This window comes from Torulaspora globosa, chromosome 3 (assembly GCF_014133895.1).
Source record: "Torulaspora globosa chromosome 3, complete sequence".
NCBI lineage: Eukaryota > Fungi > Ascomycota > Saccharomycetes > Saccharomycetales > Saccharomycetaceae > Torulaspora > Torulaspora globosa.
The window spans coordinates 1,028,259-1,050,271 of record NC_050729.1 but is presented as its reverse complement, the minus strand read 5'-3'; the positions used below and the strand labels follow the sequence as shown (position 1 = coordinate 1,050,271).

The 22,013-nt window shown below is 47.8% G+C and overlaps 10 protein-coding genes and 1 non-coding gene across 11 annotated transcripts; 4 read left to right on the top strand and 7 right to left on the bottom strand.

Annotated features, from left to right (window-relative positions):
• Positions 1-294: 294 nt before the first annotated feature.
• CRN1 (coronin) lies at positions 295-2,169 on the bottom strand (the record flags this gene model as incomplete). The annotated part of the gene is made up of 1 exon (XM_037283180.1): positions 295-2,169. The coding sequence occupies one exon, from the start codon at positions 2,167-2,169 to the stop codon at positions 295-297; it is 1,875 nt and encodes a 624-aa protein (XP_037139076.1).
• A 237-nt stretch (positions 2,170-2,406) lies between these two features.
• Positions 2,407-4,281, bottom strand: MAG2 (RING-type E3 ubiquitin transferase MAG2; the record flags this gene model as incomplete). The annotated part of the gene is made up of 1 exon (XM_037283179.1): positions 2,407-4,281. The coding sequence occupies one exon, from the start codon at positions 4,279-4,281 to the stop codon at positions 2,407-2,409; it is 1,875 nt and encodes a 624-aa protein (XP_037139075.1).
• A 329-nt stretch (positions 4,282-4,610) lies between these two features.
• On the top strand, positions 4,611-5,201 carry SPC2 (signal peptidase complex subunit SPC2; the record flags this gene model as incomplete). The annotated part of the gene is made up of 1 exon (XM_037283178.1): positions 4,611-5,201. One exon carries the CDS (start codon positions 4,611-4,613, stop codon positions 5,199-5,201), a length of 591 nt encoding a protein of 196 aa, XP_037139074.1.
• Positions 5,202-5,232: 31 nt separating this feature from the next.
• On the bottom strand, positions 5,233-6,216 carry TDA5 (Tda5p; the record flags this gene model as incomplete). Its single annotated transcript, XM_037283177.1, has 1 exon — positions 5,233-6,216. The coding sequence occupies one exon, from the start codon at positions 6,214-6,216 to the stop codon at positions 5,233-5,235; it is 984 nt and encodes a 327-aa protein (XP_037139073.1).
• Positions 6,217-6,353: 137 nt separating this feature from the next.
• TUS1 (Rho family guanine nucleotide exchange factor TUS1) lies at positions 6,354-10,274 on the bottom strand (the record flags this gene model as incomplete). Its single annotated transcript, XM_037283176.1, has 1 exon — positions 6,354-10,274. One exon carries the CDS (start codon positions 10,272-10,274, stop codon positions 6,354-6,356), a length of 3,921 nt encoding a protein of 1,306 aa, XP_037139072.1.
• A 433-nt stretch (positions 10,275-10,707) lies between these two features.
• Positions 10,708-12,471, bottom strand: CYB2 (L-lactate dehydrogenase (cytochrome); the record flags this gene model as incomplete). Its single annotated transcript, XM_037283175.1, has 1 exon — positions 10,708-12,471. One exon carries the CDS (start codon positions 12,469-12,471, stop codon positions 10,708-10,710), a length of 1,764 nt encoding a protein of 587 aa, XP_037139071.1.
• A 4,089-nt stretch (positions 12,472-16,560) lies between these two features.
• Positions 16,561-16,634, top strand: HG536_0Ctrna4N. The gene has a single exon. It is a non-coding gene; the product is annotated as a tRNA-Asn (tRNA).
• A 101-nt stretch (positions 16,635-16,735) lies between these two features.
• On the bottom strand, positions 16,736-17,338 carry YKT6 (palmitoyltransferase YKT6; the record flags this gene model as incomplete). The annotated part of the gene is made up of 1 exon (XM_037283174.1): positions 16,736-17,338. The coding sequence occupies one exon, from the start codon at positions 17,336-17,338 to the stop codon at positions 16,736-16,738; it is 603 nt and encodes a 200-aa protein (XP_037139070.1).
• A 222-nt stretch (positions 17,339-17,560) lies between these two features.
• On the top strand, positions 17,561-18,454 carry MIA40 (Mia40p; the record flags this gene model as incomplete). The annotated part of the gene is made up of 1 exon (XM_037283173.1): positions 17,561-18,454. The coding sequence occupies one exon, from the start codon at positions 17,561-17,563 to the stop codon at positions 18,452-18,454; it is 894 nt and encodes a 297-aa protein (XP_037139069.1).
• Positions 18,455-18,532: 78 nt separating this feature from the next.
• SPP382 (mRNA splicing protein SPP382) lies at positions 18,533-20,581 on the bottom strand (the record flags this gene model as incomplete). The annotated part of the gene is made up of 1 exon (XM_037283172.1): positions 18,533-20,581. One exon carries the CDS (start codon positions 20,579-20,581, stop codon positions 18,533-18,535), a length of 2,049 nt encoding a protein of 682 aa, XP_037139068.1.
• Positions 20,582-20,659: 78 nt separating this feature from the next.
• ATG17 (protein kinase regulatory subunit ATG17) lies at positions 20,660-22,003 on the top strand (the record flags this gene model as incomplete). The annotated part of the gene is made up of 1 exon (XM_037283171.1): positions 20,660-22,003. The coding sequence occupies one exon, from the start codon at positions 20,660-20,662 to the stop codon at positions 22,001-22,003; it is 1,344 nt and encodes a 447-aa protein (XP_037139067.1).
• Positions 22,004-22,013: the final 10 nt, after the last annotated feature.

Sequence of the window (22,013 nt, the reverse complement as noted above, 5' to 3'; positions counted from 1 at the left end):
TCGAAATTTCTTTACGGAAGCAGTGATGGCGCAATACGAGAGGGTGTCACTCAAAAATATTCAACACCTGATGCTTCTTATGATGATGGACGCCACTATCCAACCAACAAGTTCCTCTAAAGATGGCAACACTCAATACTATCAAGAAGTTATACAACTCATCGCCTCGATCTTCTGCTGTCTATAGTGCGTTTTTTCACTAGTGTCACGTGAACTGTTGAACTATACGCTGAAATCATTCTGATGGCGAAGAGATTCCTATAAAGTCACTTATCCAGCTCTACTGGGCTGCTCTCACTTCATGCTCACTAGCTCTTCGATCTTGAGCTCTAGCTTCCGTAACCGTTCGTCTTTTTCGAGATTAGACGCCGCCAATTTCTCGACAACAGCTTCAAGCGCGATAACAAGACTAGACAGTTTCTCGACCGACTGCTTTAAACCCAGGGACTTGGCTGCACCGTTTAGTTGTGTCGTGTCAGGCTTGGGTGCATCCTCGGGTTTTGAGGAAGCGGGGGTCGCTTGTGAAACTGGTTCGACAGGCGCTGGTTTTTCTTCAGCTGTCTGAGAGGGCTTAGCTGGCGGTTCCGAGCGTTCTTTGGTTGGAATCTCGTTCCTTGCGGCTGGGAGGTCGACTGGTGCTGGCTTCTCGTCCTCTTCATCCCAGCCAGAGGTGTCTCTCGATGGATCTTCCGCATCGTTGGCCTTGTCGAATTCAGTGGCCCTTTGCAGAAGCCTGTCGACGGACTCGTCGTGTCTGAAAGTCTCCTTGACGGGTGGTGGTCTGGGGGAAACGCTTTTGGAAACGGGGGCTGGACTTTCCGCTTCCGTAGGCTCGTTCTTCTTAATGTCTTTTTTCGCCTGTTCAGCGGCGGGACTAGGAGAGGGACTGGGAGACTTGACGCTCGATTCCTTTTTGATGGCTTTCTTAGACGCGTGGAACGTCAGTTCAGATCCATCGTAGACATTTCTCATTGAAATTAGAATCGGGCCTTCCACGCTTTTCCCAGAGAACCATTCTTCCGCTGTTAAAGCTGGTTTACCGGACGGAGCATCTGGATATATATCGTCCTGAAATTCCTCGGACCTTCTGGGGACATAAAAGGACAGCGGCTCGATGCAGTGGTCAACCACGGTCTTGAAGCATCTGAGAACCTCGTTCTCCCTCACGTTGACCATGCGCTTTGGTGCGACCGCGAAGCCTCTCTGAGGATCGGTCGATTGATACTCCGAAAGCTCAAACAGTTCGTCATTTTGAAACTCATAGTAACGAATGTTACCGTCGCCTTTACCAGCGAGATAAAGAATCTTGTTACCGTCATCGTAAAATGGCATCAATATTCCGGAAGATTGATCCACGGTGTAAAACCCGCCGAGATCTCCCTTTTCCAAGTTAAAGGCGTCCCATATACCGATTTGACGATCGCTTAGTTTCGAGAAACCGGTAGTGGCTAGTCTATCACTGTTGCCCAACCAGACAACTCTCTGATTCTTGGCTCCCGCGTGTGCCTGTCCCTCGCTAATGACTTCTTCCTTTCTTATATCCCAAACTCTGAGCTTCCTATCGCGGGCGACAGTTGCCAGATGATTACCATCGTAAGAGAAAGACATCGATGTCACCATATCTGGATGTTTCAGCGTAATCAGGTTCTCTCCAGTCTCCACGTTCCACAATTTCACCGTGTAGTCCAACGACGATGATGCCAACACGTTCTGGGCCACAGGATGGAAGAGAACGTGTCCTACCTTTCTCGTATGACCGGAGAGCTTCTTGATAGGTTCGATATCCAAGACTTCTCCGTTCTCGTCGAGATAATTGTGAAACGAGTAGTTCTCCGGTATCTCCCAGATGCCAATCTTTGAATCATCCGATCCAGACGCTAATCTGTGATCGTTAAATGGATCAAAGTCCGTGTCAAGCACCTGCGCAGAATGTCCTCTGAAGAGAGGGACTTGATCAGGACACTTGCCAACCTCTTCCACGGGAATTACAGCAAAGGCACCGCCACCGGAAGCATTCCAGGTGACAGAGATAAATTTGCCATTACTCTTTATTATATTCGAGTCCCAGGCGTTGTTTGTGACCTTGATGTTTTCGTATTGCAGTTCTTTCTTCGCCGGTTGACCGAATACATGTCTATACTTGGAGGCACGTACGAACTTTCCACTCATGACAGCAATTGACCTCTAAGGAGGACTTCTTCTCGAGATTGATCTTGATAAGTGAAATATCAACAATCAACAGCTGGTATTTTTCGACGCGATCTCCTTTAACTTAGAGGAAAATTACAGTCAATATAAGCCATGATTGGTGCTAAGCACCAAGAGGAGGATCAATTGGTGGCCATCTTGCTTCTGAGGCTCTCCGCCATGGTTTCGTCTCTATTGTACAAACTTGAAATTTTTATGTTATAGATTTCTGTGAGTGTTGCTGAAGAGCATCACTTTGCCCTTCTTTTTGTTACTTTTCTTGCCATTAGTGCTAGGAGCTTCATCCTGCTTATCCTCTTGCTGCATCCTTTGAAGAAGCATGGCTTCGAACTCTTGGTTCTCCTTCGACGATTTCTCGTCCGGAGCCACCGGTATGGAGGTCCCCCATATTGTTCTTTCCTTGTGGGAATGACCTAGGGTTCTTTCAGGAGATTTGCCATGGCTTGGAGAAGAAAGGGAATCCAAAAGATAGTCGTTGGCGAGAGCAGTAAGGGCGTGGGCCTCCTGGGACGATAAGGGTTCGCCATTTTCTCGTCTGTAGAACTCAGCGTGCTCTCTTTCGAGCCTCTTCTGGTAGTTCAACTTCAGCTTATCCTCTTTCTGCTTCTTCATGGTTAGCTTCCTACGGCGCTGTTTCAATTCGCTGTTGAACTGCTGATAAACTTCCTTTGGTAAGATGGGATTCTCGCGCCAGTCCACCTCGATGAACGCTATTTCGGTCCCAAAGGGAAGATGCCCGAAATACTTATAACGGCTGATCATCTCAGGAGTCAGCACGGAAGCGTAATTGACGTTCTCCACGGTAATCTGTAGAGTTTCTGGGAAACCTGAATAGTGGCGAAATGCACTCAGCAGGATCTTCACATCTAGTGGGGACAGGAAAAATCTTGTGGACGAGTGGAACGACGTTTGGTAGAAGAAAAATGCATTGGAGTCTTGATACTTCGCTTTCAAGTCGACACCCAAATCGAGCAACTCCATTGCCTTCTCGATGTCTTCAGGCCTGTCGTCGTTTTGCTGACCTGAAATCTTGGCTATCCTCTCGCCGAGCTCTTCCCAGGCCATCTTGTAGTATTTGCCATCGTCGTTGTACAGAATCCTGTCAATCTCATACTGGGTTTTGATACCGTCGATGTCCTTCTGGAAAAGATCGATCGCCTTCGAAGAACTGCATTTTATAGTATGAGCGTAGTCAGCCACCTGCGGGACATCCAGCGATGGCACGTTTCCAACGGCCAGAGGATCAATGCCGAGCTCAACCGGCAGCGGCAAGATCGATCCGTGCGGTTTGCACATTAACTTCAACGACGTTTCCGTGCCGGCCTCCGGTATTTCATCCGCTCTGATCTCTTCCACAAGCACGGGCTTCACCTTGCTGGAACGAACTATGCTGCCACACAGAGGACACTCTCTCAGTCTCTTTTTCGGAGCGTAACTCGACCTGTCCTGGCTTTCCTCCACAGAGAAGAAGTTAATGAGACAGCTCAGACAGAAGATATGTCCACAAGCGACCATCTGCGGCGCCACCGGCTCCTCGGCCAAGCAAATAGGACAGTTCTGGCCCCGGGGGACAATCACCCGCACGATCTTCTCTTGCGGCACCGGAACGTTCGGATCCGCACCCTGATCTCTGTACTCGCAGCTATCGTCCACAAGCAGACGGTAGTTCGCATTGATAAACGAATCTCCGTGAAGGTGGACCTGCGTTGCGCCATCATTCTTCCGCCTGCCGCTCTTGCGACCCGTCCCGTGCTGTCTCTCGATCTCTGGCAGCTGGAACTGCAAAAGATGGTTAATCGACACCTGCGCCCTCCGTCCCCGCACTCTCACGCCTCCGCTCATCAGTTCCTCCTGCAGAGAGACGTCCAGATCCCACTCTCCGCCGTTTCCCCCATCTCGCTTATTACCACTGCGAGCCCTTTGACCCGTTTTCCTGGCCTGCTTCTGACCGCCTCCCTGGCTCCTGCCGGGCCTTCCACGACCCCTACCAGCCCTTCTCTCGTCACCTCTTCCACCAACCTTGCTCGTCTTGTTCACCTCCAGCACGTCCTTGTCAGCCATCTCCTCTGCCATAAGCAACACTCACTCTGCCAACTCCGGATTCCCAGTCCCAGAAGATCCAGATCTCCACCTGGACTGCTGGCTTTGGCTCGTTTTCCTGCAAGATGCCTTTATAGAAGAGTCTTTAGTAGTTAACCACGTTTACGAACAGGTCCGTCTGGCGAACTTCGCAACGAAACACGCCAACCCAGCGCTCAATCGCTACAAGACCGGGCTCCACCAACTGGCCAGAGGCCAGCAATGGGCTAACAGGAGCCATTGAGGGCTCAGAGACGCTCAATGGGCTTAACTAGCACCACCATCTCGCGTGGTACGAGGTATATAGCTGCTATGAAGTTGCAATGGTTGGGTACTTTGCACAACTCAGGTTGAAGAGTCGCAGAGTGTCAATTGAGTGTCAATTGAGTGGGTTTGGCAGCATGAGCAAAGCTATCAACGTGTATTCTATCCCGGAACTGCAGCAGACTCTCGATGAAGCGTTGCCTGGGACGTTCGCCAGACTGCAATACAAGCGATCGTTTAGGCTGATTGACACTAAGCTGGCTGTTGGGTACTCGATTGCGGCGGTGGCAGCGGTGAGTTTTCTTCTGGACAAGAAATTTCAGTTTAGCGAAGTTTTGGGTTATCAGCAACTGCTGCTGGCTGCGTATGCGGTCCTGTCGCTGGCGTTCTGGTACTTCACCAGATACGTCGAGAAGGGAGTCACCTACGAGGGAACGAAGCCCGACGGGGAGAAGATCACGGTTAAGACACGGTTCGCCAACAACGAGCCGGTTTATTTAGTGCAATTCGTCAAAGAGGGAGGAGCCGAGCTGGAGACACGGCTGGCTGCCAACAAGGTGTTCAGCGAGGCCGGATACCTGCAGACAGACTTGCTCTTCGGTTGGCTGAAGGAGCAGCTGGAGACGCTCGGGCGCAAGAAACTGCAGTAGCGAGTTTTGTGTATAGCGTTAGGTAGTAGCGTCAATCGTCGTCGGGGAGACATTCGTCCATCCTGGAGAGCCTGCGGGCAACGGCCTGCACGCTGTAGGGCATTGCCATGAGCAGGTACGCAAACTTAGCGTACAATGGGGATGTCAGGTCGCCTCTGATGCCATTTTCAACATGTTGCAGGATCTTTGCGGCTAGTGTTTCTTTGTTCAGTACTGGGGCAAAGAACTGGCGTGGCGGGTCGAATCCGCTGAACATGTCAGTGTCCAGCTGTCCCGGGACGACCAGCAATGTCCTGATATTCGAGACGTGCTTGCTCTCCAGCTCAAAAGCGTACGACTTATGGAACGCAATGAGTGCTGCTTTGCTCGCAGCATACGCTCCAGCTTTGGCCGCAGAGAGGATTCCCAGAGAGCTGGACACATTCACTATGAAGCACTGTTCCTCGCCGCCCTCTTCTGGCGTGAGCTCCTGAATGACCCTCAACGGTGCCCTGGAGTTGACTGCAAATACATCCTGAAGATCTTGGCCCCTGACATTCTTCAGGCCCTCGTAGCGCGATCGTATGCCTGCGTTGTTGACGATAAGACGAATATCATTCCCGCCGCTCTGCTTGATGAGCTTCAACGTTTGCTCCAACATTTCCGTACTCCTCAAATCGCATTTAAAGTCTATCAGTCTATCATTGGGATGAGGAGATGCTTTAATGTCAACATTGAAGATGATTGCTTCGGGAAATGCTCTCAGAATCTCTTCCACCAGAGACCGGCCCAGACCGCTGCTTCCGCCAGTAATTACGACCTTACAAACCTTGTAATCATGTAAGCTTCTCCATTTGGAAGTACCACCACATCTATAGTTGAAATCGGCTCGGTAGAGCACTCGCAGCAGCGCATACAGAGCACCGCAGCCAGATGCCAGCTTCAACGACCGAAGAAGCAGGAAGACGCCTACAATTAGCAAACATACGGCATTTGGGCGGACCAGGAGGCTTACTAGAGCATCAATGCTTGTCATAAATGATAGGGGGAAGTCTCGCCAGCCCTTGAGATCTGTGTTTTAGTCCTCGACCTCGAGAAGAACAGTACTGCGCGCTGCGCTAATCGCTGTCGCATATAATAGTTCATTATCATTACTTATTAGATAGAAGTCGGTTACTGCGGCCTTAGGGCCATGAGTAGTTGTCTATTTGCGATGTTTGGATGACTCAAAGCCACGATAGGCTCGCCAGTTTTGTCAGAGTTGATCAACTTGACTTTCTTGCCCTTGATAATCTGTATCGGAACCAACCTGCTCAGAGGAACGTCTGACTCGGCAACTTTGTAAACTTGCACCAGACTGTCACCAACCAGTATTAGACAACCACTGTAGAATGCGGCTCCGGTGCAGCAGAAATCCAGAACTAAGATGTTTAGTTTCCAATCCGCTATTTGGCCCTGCCGGTTAATCTTTATGACGGCCTCATCGTAAACAATAAAGAATTCGTCTGAACCTGTAATTCGAAAGCACGCGATGGGCCTTGTTTTGCTTGTAGCAATATCTTTCTTTACATATTCGGCCATTTTTTGCTTCGAGGAGTTCTTTTTGGAAGAGGATTCCATTGCGGTTCTGAACGGATTGGAAGTCAGATAAGAGTGCTTCAGGAAAGTCAATACAGCCTCATCGTTCATGAAATTGGGTAGCGCGAGTCCATCGTCGTTGAATGCATCGTGGTACAAGACAGCAGCCTTGGAAGCACAGACAACAAAACTCTTTTTGAATACAATAATCTCATCGACCTCTGTCGAGGTCAGGCCAGATGCAAATGCGGGCAGCTTGTACTCTTTGTATAGTTTAAAATACTTGAGCAGTTTTGTAATCCCATCGTATTCTGGCGTCAAAAGATAAATGCGACTCTTTCTCTGATAGAGTAGTTGCCTGGAGTTTCCGAAATCGTTGGCAAACTTGAAGCAATCAACTTTGTCGCTTATGACAACCCCAACCAGGTGATCCATCTTGGAGTCTCCTTTGCTGTCGTAGTAGGCTGCGATAAGGCTCGATAAAGAAAAATAGCAGAGGACCTTGTTGTCAAGAACAAAGAGAAGACCAAGTTTAATATTGACCTCCATCTTTTTAACACCGTTCGTCTGGAGAATTCTCACAAAATTTTGGTCTTCATCTGCTTCGTTCCTCAACAGAACACCTTTATTAGTTGCCAAGAAGAGGAATAACTTGTCTTCCAGTTGCAGAGAAACTGAGCAGAAAAGGATTGTTGGCACTGCATGAAGCGAAGTTAAAAGCATGCCAAATCGTTTTTCATAGTTCCTCAATGCAATGTCAATTTCTGAACCTTCAGGAGCCACCGGTAAATTTACAGGTGCATCCCTCTCCACGTACGCGAACTGGGTACTCAGAACTTGCAACTGGAAGCCTGTGCCACTTTTAGCAACGCTTGATCGACCAAAACTGTCAATCAAAGCATGCTTCCATGCTTGACATTCTTCCAAGGTAATTGTCACAAAAGTAAACGATTCATTCGTTGCTGTATTCCTGATTTTAAAGGAGGCCTCGGCAGTTTCAGGGTTTGCGTTCGATATACCAGTATAGTCTGATCGCTTATCGTTAGTCCCTGGGTTGTATATCGACTTTGATACTGAGCTTGCCGCACTAATGAGGTTCGGTCTAATACCACTCATAGGAGACATAAGCGAAGTGTTATCTCGTGGAGTCAATTCTCTTAAACTGCTACCAGAGCTTTGAGCGTTTTCGAGTTTTCTTCTTTCCTCCAAGCTTAAATAATCGATTGGTATAGGTCTTTCAGCCAGTTTATACCTCTTCTGGTTGCCTTTGATAACCGGTTCCGTGATCAAGAAGTAGTTATCCAGGAGAACGATGAACATAGGGACAGGATCCAACCAGAGCTCTCTTTTTTTTAAAACCATTCCAGACATGAGAATTTTTCGTTCTGGTTTCGCCAGTCCGAGATCTAATTTATCTTGCCCTGCAATCACGTCCTCTTCATCTGGGCTTTGAGCGACATTAACATAGCCAACCGTGTTACTGCTTCCGCTACTTCTGAACACAAGCTGCTTAGAAAATCTGACTAGCGCACGGCGATCAATGGCATGTCCATGAGCTCGATCGACATCTGCACCAAGTTTCTCCACTGCCTCAATGACAAGCTTCAGATATTCATAATCCTCCGATGAAGGCTGGGTGTTCTTTAAAATCGAGTTTAGCGTTATAGGCAAATTTTGGAGTGATTTAAAAAAGCCTCCGAAAAAGATTACATCGTGGTACATCTTAGAGCGACTAATCTCAGGCGAATTGTCAATCTCTTTTAGCCACTCGGCAAATTTTGTTTGATGTTCCTTTTCCCAAATAATGACTGAGTGGACAGTTGCCATGTCAACCGCATATTTCAAGTATATTTCTCGGGCTTCATTGCACCATCTTAGGTATATCTTCCCTACGCCATCGATGAACTTTCCTCGGGTCTTCAGCTTCCACAATATTGGTGTTAGAAGAAAGTCTTTGTGCAGTTTAATTAAAGGTTCGAAAATATCAAACGCACATCTAGCAAAATCAGGATCATCAGGAAGAAGAGTTGGAACGAATTTTTTACCGTATATTTCCACAGCAGCACTAGCCATATTCAACGACCTTTCCTCCAGTATAATTAGATCAAAGATAAAGCTCTGTCTCTGGACCTCTTGCGGGTTTATTTCGGAGATGTCTTCCGGTGTTAATTTCCAATAATCTGTCCAGAGTCCCACAGACTTATTGATTAACTCTGATAATTTGATCTCTTGTCTTTCATGAGGCAGCCTACTAACACAAGTAAAGGAATAGCATGACGAGATATCGGCGGGCGCATACGCCGTATCTAGGAAAGAGTAGCAAGGAAGCAATTGAGTGAAAATACCACTAACATCGAGCCCACCCACAATAATAGTAATCTCTGCTTGATCATCTTGTTCGAATCGTACGGCTTTCTGGACAACCAGAGACTCAATGATCCTATCAACATTGGAATCAATGGTATCTTGGTCAAAGCTCTTGGGCATCTGAAACTCCAACAGTAGCTGAACCATTTGAAAGAACTCTATCTTACCAAAAATGTATTCATTAAACCACTCAAAGTAAACTTTCAAAATCCACTCGTAGATGTCTGACAGGCGATATACGCTGTAGCATTGGTACAACTTATTTTCGTCGAGCGAATCAATCGAAAACGGTTGTGTTGGTGCAGTTATGCTCGGAACTTGGTCCAAAGGTTTACCACCTAGTAAGGATCCGAAACTATTACGCCTTGTACTTGTTCCATTGAATGCATAGTTGCCATCCGAATATGAGCTCCCGATACTGTCAGAAAACCTACTGTGGTTGCTAAAATCTCGTAGAGCTCCGAGAAGCGGAGGCGGCTGGATATTAAATACGCCCAAATCTGTGATATCAAGATGATCAAGACCATCATTCATCTTTTTGGCCGTCGGTAGAGGTGGAAGGGCTCTCCTGTACTTCTGCTCGTCAACAGGTGCGACAAAGGGGTTAGTTTCGACCGATCTTCCGCGATCTGGATGATTCCGTGTCACATGGAGATCATCAATGTCCAGCACTGACTCTCCCACAAAGGGCGACCTATAATGGTAGTTCTGTTCTTTGGATACGACCCGCTGTACGTCTTCCTCACCAACGAAAGGAGACCTGTAAGGCTTGGGATGGTGATCATGAAACGGCGTTGACGGAGTTTCAACTTGAGGTCTTGGCGGCGGTGGCGGCTTTCTTGCAAGATGTTTCCTCGAAGAATTTGAGACTGTTGATGGCGTTCGCCATACAGAGTCTCCAGAAGAGCCCTGCGATGGAGTCTGAGGCAATTCCTTATTGTTTCGATCAGCACTGTTTCGATTAAAGATCTGCCGGGAGTTCGGTACTCGCTCTTCCACTGGGGTCCATCCAATGGAGACGTCTCGGTCAAAAGATTCCCTAAAATCTAGAAATGGGCTCCTCGTATCCAATGGGGGAAGTTTCGGCAACTCCACATTTTCTCGACCACGGTTATGCTGCATTTTCTCAAACTCACTCTTATCAAACATTGCAGTGTTTGTCTTCCGGTTTTGGATCAAGCAGGTCTAGCAAATGGGAAAAACAGCAAAATGACGAACGCACAGCTTTCGGGCCACGATATCAGAAGCAATTGATAGCATACCAAGCATACGCTGGGTCTCTTGAGTCTCTTTATAGTTTACTTTGTTGTCAAGACGTCAATCATTTTTTATGAGTCCCCTAGACAACACGCAGTCCGATCTCACCTGAAAAATCGCTGCGATGGCGAAGGCAGAACAGACCAATTGGCCTTTAATAGCCTCTAAGACCTCTGTATGCCATTCAAGATCCAGAGCTTTCTGAACAGCGGACTTTGACGTCCAAAGTAGAGAAAAAACGGAGGCCTACATCTTGATATAGCGTTCGGTTTCTACATGACAATTTTCTGCTGAATATATATATGATAGATACGTGGAACTAGTCTCAGGTCTCAAAATCTGCTAAAGTAGCCTTCTGGTAGGCCTGCTGTTGCAAGTAATCGCGGGGAACTTCAACACTTCTGGCTTTCAATGCGGAGAGATCAAGGAAATCCGGGCTTAGCTCCTTGATTGAATTGACACCGAGCAATCTCATGTCCATTTCCAGTTCAAATGATAACGTTTCGATTAGTTTCTGGACACCTTCCTTGCCATAGGTAGAGTTGGCGTAGAGGAAAGGTCTTCCCAGACCAACACCTTTAGCACCCAGACAAAGTGCCTTTAAGATATCAGAACCGCGGCGGACACCACCATCGATATAGATCTCGAAAGAATCGCCCAGCTTTTTTTCTCTGAGAATTGGCGCCACTTCTGCGAGAACTTCGACGGGCGATCTGGCGAAATCTAGTTGTCTTCCGCCGTGATTGGAAAGAACCACTCCTGCGACGCCTACCTCAGCAGCTTTCAACACATCCTCCGACCGCTGCACGCCTTTGATCACAATAGGCAATTTTGTCTTCTTTTTGATCTCAATAATGTCCTTCCAGGAAAGAGACGGGTCAATAAACTTTGAAAGCGCCCTTGAGGCACCTCTTTCCGCGACCTCTTTGGGCTTCTCCTTGTCTTCCTTGTTCTGCTCCATCGCCTTGGGCCCTAACTTCTCTGCAGAGAACTTAACCTTTGCATCCTTTTCTCTATTGCCAAGAGAAGGTGCGTCCACGGTAATGAAAAGTGCTTTGAGTCCCAACCTTTGCGCCTCCGCTATCAGCTCGTCAGTGACTTTCCTGTCGCTGTTCACATAGAGCTGGAACCATTGAATTTGGTCCTTGGAAGGAGCCGCTTCCACGATTTCCTGCAGAGAGCAGGATGCCAGGGTAGAGATCATTTGAACCACCTTCTTGGGCCCCATGCCGCAACCGCGAGCAATGTCCTTTTCGCCTTCCTTCGGGTTCCCCAGCTTGCATAGCGCCGTGGCAGACACATAGAATGGCAGGTCCACTTTCTGTCCAAGAAATTCCGTAGAGGTATCGACATGCTCCACATCCACAAGCACTCTAGGCTTGAAGAAGATCCGGTGGTACGCCGAATGGTTCTCCCTCATTGTGATCTCATCATCTGCGCCCGAAGAGTAGTAAGCCCAAGCCTGGTTGGACAAGATCTGCGACGCCAAATACTCGAAGTCGTACAAGTTACTAATGTGGTCCAGCGAAGGCAGTTGTGCCCGCAACTGCTGCTTCGCCGCAAGGTCTGCAATCGACTCGCCAGGTGCAAACGGAGGACACACGAGCTCGTCGGGCATCTCGCCCTCCAGCGGCCCCAGCCGCTTGTTAGGCGCAATGAACTTCTCGATCACGTCCGGCGCATGTATTGGTTCGAAGATCGCCGTAACATCCTTCCCAGCGTTATCACGGATCACTGCCGGTCCGCCAGGATGAGAAGGAATGAAGTCGCTCAGATCGTACACATACCCGTCGATCACCACCCAGCAATCGTCTACCGAATTGTGCTTTTTCACCTCCTCCGGCTTGACGGCCCTCTTCGACATGTCCTTCACAGTCCCATTATCGATCACGTCGCTCCCGCTCTTCGCCAAAACTGCGGCTAACGCTGCTAGAGTGCATCCAGCACCAACAGCCCATCTCCGACTGCGCAATTGACCCCCATACGTATGAATGCCTTGCGCTCTCCTGCCAGCAACGCCAAGCCCTCGACAAACGGGCCTTCTGACGCATCGAACAACGGCTTGTGCGGCTCTATGTCCCAATAACATTTCCAATACTACTCCAGTGCCACTCAAACTACCATCCCACCTCTACATGCTACTATCCGTCTGTCTATCGGCCTTAAATAGCCAAGAATGGCGCAACAAGAAAACACCTTTACCGGCGTCCCGGATAACACAACCACAGCAATACGGTCACGTCATCCGGCAGCTCCGCTGCAATTGATACACATCAACGCTGCCACTACGGTCCTGACTACTCTTTACTGTTGAGATGCCTTCTAGTACCCCAGTCTTGGCAGCATTTGAAAATTCGCAGTTCTATGATTGGCACTTGCTGTACCGAGACCCACGCGGGATACAGGCTGTGGTGCTAGGATGCTGCTCCCAAGACCTCCCAACGCTGGTACGGTATAGTTAGCTCTGAATACCAGTCGGTGCCCTGTGAGCATTGTGCGATGGCGAGGAGTTATGGCTGGTTGAGTGTATCCACAGCTGTGTACCACAGCTGTGTCTTTGCTAAACGGCTACCCACCGTCAGACCTCGCTCCGCTTTGAAAAAAAGTGAAGCGGACCATCGAGGCTGCTAGCGAGATTTGCAGGGCTTGTCTATCTTGTCGGCATCATCGTGGCCGATAGATGGTCTTGTGCGAACGGTTGTAGCTTGCAGCTTTCCTCGCGTTGCGTAGGTAGGCATCTCTGTATTTTCCGAGCTTGTAATTTGCCTTCTTGCTTGGACTGTGGTAACTCTTCTGTCGAGCTGCTGCTCAATGGCTTCGACGGCTTTGGAGGCTAATGACGAGTTCATGGAACCGTAGGTTTCGTAACCGTACAGGATGTATCCAGCGCATGGTCATGTTGGTGCACGCAATCTGGCGGCGAATCGTATGTCTCCTTCCGACGTTTCACGAAACAAATCAGGATATTCGCAGCTGTGAGGATGCTTTGGCGGAGGATAATTCTGTTTGAGAACGTAGCAGGATATAAAGAGATCTCGATCATCGGCGTTCTGGGATCGGCGGCGGTAACCCACCCTTGACGTAGCGGCCCGCTCAGGGACTCTTCTGGGTCCAGTAGAGTCTTACGTGAGTGATGGACTCTTCCTAATGGGATGTGATGGCTGTAGCTTCCGGGATCTTTGACCTTAGTACACAATAACGTTTTCCGTAATGAAGTGTCGTCTTGAAGACTTGTTTGAGCTTGCGTGCATGGGGTTTTCTTACCACACCACTGAGCATTATAGGATAAACCGCCTATGGCAGTTGATCATTCCTGCGTTTTCCTTGTTTTGCACAGAGTGACATCGCATATCGCTTCGCACTTATCCTTTAGTGGTCGGATGCAGCACTTCAAGATGTAGCAGCGTGGAAATTCGACTTCCGGTTGCAAGAATCTGCGTTTCGTCTCCTTGGCAATTAACTGGCAGACTTGTAGCCCCTGCGGTACCACGGAAGCCGCTATTCTCGAATTCAAGTACCAGAACCAGCAATTCGAAATACCGGTCCACGTCACGATTGCCATAGACCCCGATATTATCATCGGAAACCCGGTACTAGAAACGGACTCCCGCCTGGGACAGATTCTAGATAAGAGCCCGATTAACCTGGTCACTCCAGAAACAGAGCCGGACGGGCCCACCGGCCACTCGGTTGCTGGTTAGCTCCTCTGGTACTTCTCCGAGTCCTAGCTTACTGGCATCAGTTATTAGCCGGTATTCAAGCTCGGGACTGAAGGGAACTAGTAATGGAGTAGAGGCTAAAGCCTGTTTCAAATCGTTGAAAGCCTTGGTCTGTTCCGTAGTCCAAGGGCTTTTCTTTGCTATAAACTCATTCAATGGGCGCGCAATGCTTGAAGGGTTCCCCCTCTTGTTGCTGTCATTACCAATATGTCATTGAGGTACACTAGGACGAACGGTAGATCACGTAAGATGTCAGCTATATGCCTTGGAGATAGAAGGCCCGTTGATTAGCCCAAACGGTAATGGTTTTTCCCGCTGTGGATGGTGGAGGCAGTCTTTGGAATGTCTCCTTCTTTGCCCAGTATTTGGTGATAGTCAGAATGAAGATCGAGATTCAAGAAGACGGCAGCATTCCCTATCTTTGCCATTAATCCCTCGATTCTCGATAAGAGAAATTGTATTTCAGCACTCAGTAGTCCGTACATAAGCGGTATGAACCAACCCTTTTCTTGATTAACATTACTGGCGGCCTATAAGTGCCATTTGGCCCTTCAATGGATCAGCTACCTCTTCCTTTGACGACCTACGGTTTTGTAGTATCCTTGGAAATCGCGTACCTGCCTGGTATCAATTCCATGGAAAACTTCTTCTTGTGCAGTGGTCCACGGAGAGTCGTTCTTGCTGTATGCGGATATTTAGATTGGAGATGTGCTGGCGTGAGAGAGCTCTGCGCGATCCGGAATGGTAGGCAATTTACGGCGTATCAGATCAGGGACTTTGACTGCTTCCGCTCAGTCGGGTCGGTAATCGCCGGTTTCTGTAGCATGTCTCGTTTGCTTAAGGTCAGTGATCTGTCTTGGTTGCGTGGTAGACGGTACGATTTTGATTTATTGACTGGGCTCATATACGTCGTTAGTCGGGTTAGACTCAAGAACAGCGTTGCCGATGATATTGGTGTGTAGCTCGTCTCCAACGTATACCGGAATGTCATTATGAGTGACCGTGATTACTGCGGCTTTTCTGAATCTCGATCATTTTTGGTTGCTTCACGAATAGTAAGCGGTGACGTTCCATACGTCTTCAGCCTCAAGCTGTTTGAACGCCTACAAATCAGAGATGTAGCTGCACCTATGTTCAATAATATGCTCCCATAATATCTTCTCGTCACATCGATTTCCCTGCGCTTGTTGACCAAGGATAGAATGAGCTTCTTTTTGTTTTCATAGTATTTCTTGATGTCCTATCCTCATGGTTGGACTAATGTACAGAAGATTCAGGTAGAACTCGACATTGGGCATTCCTTTGCCATGTGCTTTCCTGCTCTACATCTGAAGCAAATTCCGAACTTCATGAGTACTTGACGTTCTTCCGGGGTCAGTTTGCGCTTCCGGATCCTTGCAGATCCCTTCTGGATTTTATCGTTGTCCATGGGCTCGTACTGCTGGGTATCGTACGACAAGAACTTCTGTTTCACGGTTTTCCCATTGTCAACGTTGCCTGCCATCCTGTCAGCCATGCCTTCGTTGAAGGACTCTGATTGTGATGCAGAAACCGACTTAAGCCCATGCAAGTTATTTGTCGGTCTTGATATCTCAATGCGAGCCTTCAGGGGAATAGAGGCGTTAAACTCTTGGAAGCGAACATTGTAGCTAGAACTTTGACGGCAGTTGTACAATTGGTCCGGTGAATCGTAGATCCAGTATCGGCTCAAACGTTATACTCTGGAGTTGCGGAAGGACTGCTCCCCAGAACCAGTAGAAGGGCTCGCCTTCGAGGAATTCGGAAAAGTACGCTTGCTTCTCGACGTCGCCGAGAAAGTAGTACCGGTCCATGTGGATGCACATCCTATAAAGGAAACGAACTGCTTTGAGGGCACCTCTTCCACCCTTGAAAGGCTCTGGTAGAGGGCAATTGACGCTCGATGTCGTCCATCGTATTGGGTCGTTGGTTCATGGCGAAATCTTAAAGTAGGCCTTGGTCGTTGGGGTTTAAGTAGGCACCAAAAAATGTAGTAGTAAGTATTCCTGTAATTTTCCCCCGTATGGAATCCTCCTCCTGTCTAGCTCCTGATTGACTCTCTAATATCTTTCCAAAATGGCTCCCCTTTATAGGTTCAATTTAGGCTTCCAGTGATGTTCGATAGAGATCCTCGTTTTTAGCTGATACATGACAATATTTGCTAAAATGTGTGTCTTGGACATACAGCCTAGCAGAGATGCAACTTATATCTTGCACTGGCTGGCCAAGTAAACGACTGACAAATTCATATCGTTTAACAACAGATGTCAGCAGTATAGCGGTCTAAGCCACTGCTAGTGAGCCAGCAAGAGGTTCAAATAAAACATTTGAGCGAACCATTGAGATTTACCAGAGTTAGCTAGGTCTAGAAGAGGAGTATGATGCGCGTCTTTACGAGTGATAAATATATTTAATAAACCAAAAAATCAACAATTTTCTGAGACTCCGTGGCCAAGCTGGTTAAGGCGTGCGACTGTTAATCGCAAGATCGTGAGTTCAATCCTCACCGGGGTCGATTATTTTTTCCCTATCCCACCTCCAAGTGATACGAGTAATGAATTAGAGATTGCAGCTCGAATAATGCTAGATGATGGTTGTTACTACAGACCGTACATCCTACATGATAATGCAACACGAGTTGGTCTTTTTGGCCTGCTTGTAAAACATCTTGGAGCTCGCGGTGAGCGACTCGGACTTGTCGACCAGGTTGTCCAGTTTCTCGCCCCTCTGCAGCACGTTCTCGATGGTCTTGTGCAACACGATCTTGGTCTCGTCCAATTCCTGCTGGACCTTCATGATCGCGTCCGCCTGGGACGGATCCTGGTATTTCTTAATGTACATATCCAAGTTTTGCATCTTCAGCGAGTCGTTGGTCTGCGCAACCGACTTCCAGCTGCTGGCTGGGTGTGCAATCGCGTACTCGTCCAATATCTTGTTCAGCAGCGTGTACGCCGGCCTAACAGGGTATTCCTTGTCGGTGATGAGCACGCCGCAGAGCCCTTCCGCTCTGGCGTAGACATGTCCGATGTAATTGCCCTCTTCGACGCTCTGTCTCTGGCCTGCGGCGGTCCTGGTGGCCACCGTCTCTGCGAAAAACGTCATAAACTGTCCCACACTGCTTCTCTCGAAGAACCCAAACTGCGATAAATCCTTCACTTCCGTGAGCTCGAGCGCCCTTTCGCCCCCATTGCGGAACACTCCAATGTAGTAGATCTTCATGGTAAGCGACTCGATGCGATCAGCGGTCTCCTGGGGTTCTTTCCAGGGCCCTGATAAACTGTAAGTCTTTATATGGATGGTGTTGAAACTTTGTTTAAGAGAAGCGTTATAAGATATCTCGTTGGACGAACTGTCTTACTAAAGAGCTCTTACTTAAGGAAGAGGGTTCGCACAGCTCTGGGGTGAATTGGGCTGCTAGGGATCGCGATAGAGGATTTGGATATGTTGAATCGTGTTGGATTAGCTAGAGTTGCTCGCCAAGTGAGTTCTCGGAGGGTGTCGGTGTTGTGTCGTGCTCGCGGAAAGAGCGTGCCACGTCGGTGCTATTCAGCTTCTGCCGGCGGACAGGGCTCTGCTAGCGGTGGAAGTCCGTTGTACTGGTCATTGGGTGCTGCAGCTGCACTCTCTGCGATTTATTTTGTGTATCCGTTCGAAAAGAAAGCAAAACAGGAGCCAAAGGCCGATCTGAAGCCTGAGGCAGAGCAGCAGGCCGGCGAGGAGCCGGCCGTCGAGTCTGAGAAGGAGCCTGAAAGCGTAGCTGAAGATTCTGAGGAGGAGCCACAACAAGCGACCGAGGAAGTGCGCAACTCGGAACCGACCAAGGAAAATACTGTCAGTTCCACGGACTCCAAGCAGTCTACAAAGAGCATAATGTCTGACGAGGAGCTGCAAAAAGTGGAAGAGGCACAATTGGAGCCTACTAACCAGGAAGCTGAGAAAGAGGGTGCGTACAACCCTGATACAGGGGAAATTAACTGGGATTGTCCTTGTTTAGGAGGTATGGCACACGGGCCATGTGGTGAAGAGTTTAAGCTTGCATTTTCTTGCTTTGTTTTCTCAGAAGCTGAGCCCAAAGGAATCGATTGTGTTGAGAAATTCCAAGGTATGCAGGAGTGTTTCCGCAAATATCCTGACTATTACGCAGAACAGATCAAGGACGAAGATGAAGCGGTAGCTGTGCATGAGGACAAGCTTGCAGCTGCAACAACGGGTGAGGAGGCCAAGCAGGGCACCAGTGCCGTGGATCAGCCGGACGAGAAGGGCTTGCCTGAACCCGCTTCGACAGCGGGCGAAGCATCCGCCCAAGAGGACAAGACAGCAGAGACCAGCGGGTGATCATTCATTTGTGAGGGGAAAATCCAATTCTTTTACATCATGTACATATGCACTTAATTGATGATCGAGTTGCAGAGTTCATTTGAGTTCATACAAATAGGTAGGTTCAAAAACTCCTTTCTCTTTTTCTACCCACAGAATATCTTTATTTATGGCTAGGTTGTAAGTTGCACCGGTTCGAGAAAGCTTGAACAGTGGAACGAGTGTATCTCCATGGTAGCCGTCTGGCAATTGCGCGTACTGTCCTTGGAGTTTCTCCATTAAATATCCATTCTCCGCACAAAAATCCTCAACAACATTCTTAAACGTTACCGAGATCTTCCTCATTGGTATATTCTGAACCGTGTAGGGCGCATCCTTGCCACTATCTCTGCCTGTTTTCTGCAATCTATCCAGCTCTTTCACGAGATCGAAGCTCTCATCATGGATAGGTTTTACAGTTGGCCGGTTGAGAAACGAAAGTGTAGTCCTTATCTGGGCAAGCTCGGACTCTGAAGGCGCTGAGTCTCGGAAGATATCATTAACGATAGAAATAAACCAGTATCTGGCCTTAGGGATATCTTCTTTCGGTGAATACAGCAACCACTGATACAGTATTTTATTGTACTCGTTGAAGACTGCTTTTAGCAGCGTGTCGAAAATGGTCTTGTCAAAATAATATCTGTATCCTAGCAGTTTTCTGACATAGTAGATCGATCCTTCATCGACAAATGCTGTTCTCCAGTCTTCCAATTCCATCAAAGGATCGAAATGTTTATCCCACAGTTGCTCAATGAACCGGGGTAGAAATTTAGTTCTCATTACTTCGTAGTATTTCTCACCCAGAAGTTCCTGTGCGAAAATTAAGTCAGGTCTTGATATCAATGGTGAATCCCTGTGATACCATGAATTAAAATACTCCACTACTTTGGTTTCGACAACCTTCTCAAATTTTGCCTTGGTCGATTGATCCACGATGACGAAGAAGTCGAAAACCCATAATCTGGGAGGAAATTCTTCCGGACCAGCGATGTTCCACAATTGTAGAGCACTCAGAAGCTTCGGATAGATGAATTTCTCTTTCACATAATCGAAGCAATTGATGAACTTCATGACGGGTTCAAAATCTAGCAACATATAAATCATAGGGCCTGTTTGTTGCTTATCCACGGTAAAATCTTGCCACAGCTGTAAGAACCAGCCGAACATAATTTTATGAATTTCTGTTTGAGTGCGATTGAGCTGAGACGTAGCAGCCTCCATTTGGTACTGCAGCATTTCAACCAACTCTAAGATCTGCTCGCCATGAGATGGAGTTCGGCCTGCTTCTAAAAAGCGAGGTGATGCGAAACGTTGTCGCAGTAGTTGTGAAATGAGCCTATCGACTAATTCAGAATTTGAAAGACCCAATATTCTGCCCGCTACATTCAGTAACGTACGTGTCGCTTCATTTTTGATGTCTTCAACGATTTCGCGTAACTGTCTTTCTTCATCCGCCAGCGCTGTGATTTCGAGTTCCAGAGCCTTAATTCGATGATCCAATCCTGCTGAGTCACGTTGATTATCCAGCAGCCCGGTCTCTATCGCCTCTAGCTCTTGAATTTCGTTTAAAGAAGCACTCTCGACCTTCTCGAGCAGCCCGGATGGGATCTCCGAATGGAGCTTGAGTTGGAGCTCGCTAATTCTCTGCTTTAACGCCCGACGACGCCCATATTCTGCTTTCAGCTTGTCCTCCGATAGACTCTCAGTCGCGCCTTTGTTGAAAGCTAGGATGTTGTGCGTTCGAAGAGCCAGCTCTTCATCGGAACTGTCGTTTGTCTCATATCTTCTAGCTCTCCCGTCCGATAGCGTACCAAGGCCAACGCTGGGATTAGATCTCGGCTTCACTTGAATAGGGTTTGCAATACCTGACCCATCCTTCCCCAAACCTTGTCCTTCTACGTAGCCCATCTTGGACATCAGTTTCGCACCGATACCATACTTCCTATCCAATTGACTGCCACTCTTGCTCAGCTGGGAGGCAGTGCGACCTCCATTCATCGACATGTTGCTCCTCCCATCACTGTTGTCCTCGTCTTCGCTGTCATAGCCATATGGATCGCTCCTTCGGTTACTGGCTAGTAAGCCATTATTCGACCCATTGAACATTAATTCAAGTCTCCAAGTACTCTGGAACTTCCAGATGGTCCTGCTTCATTGGTTTTATGCTCAAAGCCTTGGGACGGTATGTATATAGGATTTTGCATTTCTGTAGTAAAGGTAGAGAACCACTACAAACCTACACAAGAGGTAAGGTCAGAGGCCCGGCAGGCCACTATGAAGGAGCCTGATTTAGAGCTTTTTGTCTCGAGTGCGAGGAAGACGCTGGTGGAAGCTCAGGTACTGTGCCAGGAGGCTAGTATGAGAATATCTGGAGCTAAAGGGAGTCTATTCCAATGGCAGCAGGACATCTCTAGAATGAAGTTCATGCTGGGTTGTTTGAAGAGGCAGGCGGAGTTTCTTTACAAGTGTATCCTAAAGTCTGAAATCGGGGAGAATTTGATCAGAAATGAATGGTCTCAGGGACTGTTAGTAGAACTAATTGGGCGAATGAAGCACTGGCAGGATCAGTTGGGTAGTCGTCTCCATCGCCTGGATCATATCGATAATGAACTGGTGCAATCTGATGCAAATGGAGAGCCTGTAAGACTCGGGGACTTCATTCCGAAGGAGAACGCTCATATTTTGGATGACAGATTGAAAGAGATCCCTATCATACGTCGACAGATAGATAATATCAGATCTCAGTATGCAGATATGACCAGAAAGGTTCAGGATCAACTGATGCAAACTAAGATGAAGAATGTAGAAGCGCTCTTTGAGAGGAACTTTGGATCTTCTTCGACAGAAAGCATCGAACTGAGCGAAACCTATCTAACGGAGATGACAAACTTGGAACATGAGCTCGTGGAGTACTTGAACTCTCTGACGGACCATTTCGACAAATGTAAGACGCTGCAGGAAAACGACCTGCAAGGGCAGAATAGACAAGAACTCTTGGAGATTGTTACGAGGGATCATGGCGAATTGAGCTCGGTTCTAATAACCTTGCGAGATACGATCAAAGATGTAGACGAATTGTTGGTGAAGTTCAAAAGTAATCTAGATAAGAACATGATAAGCGGTAACCACATACGCAGTGAAATGAACAAGATCATTAACGATTTTCACAAATACCAAGAATATTTGACGATTTTTAAGGATATCTCAGAGCTGATAACCACTTTTCGCGAGACCTGCCTGCAGGAGATACAGGTGGCCCAGGAATTGTGTGAGTTCTATGAGAATTTCGAGGCAAGTTATTACAAACTACTTGAAGAGGCGAAACGCAGGCGTTCGGTCGCCCAGGAAATGGCTAACGTGCTAGCAGAGGCTGAAGGTAAGTTGCAAAATCTGCACGAACAAGATCATGAAATTCGCAAGAAATTTCTCACAGAAAATGGGAACTTCTTACCGGAGACCATCTGGCCTGGTAAAATTGACGATTTTGCACCTTTATATTCGTTACAATACACCATCAAAGACATATAAAATTTAATGC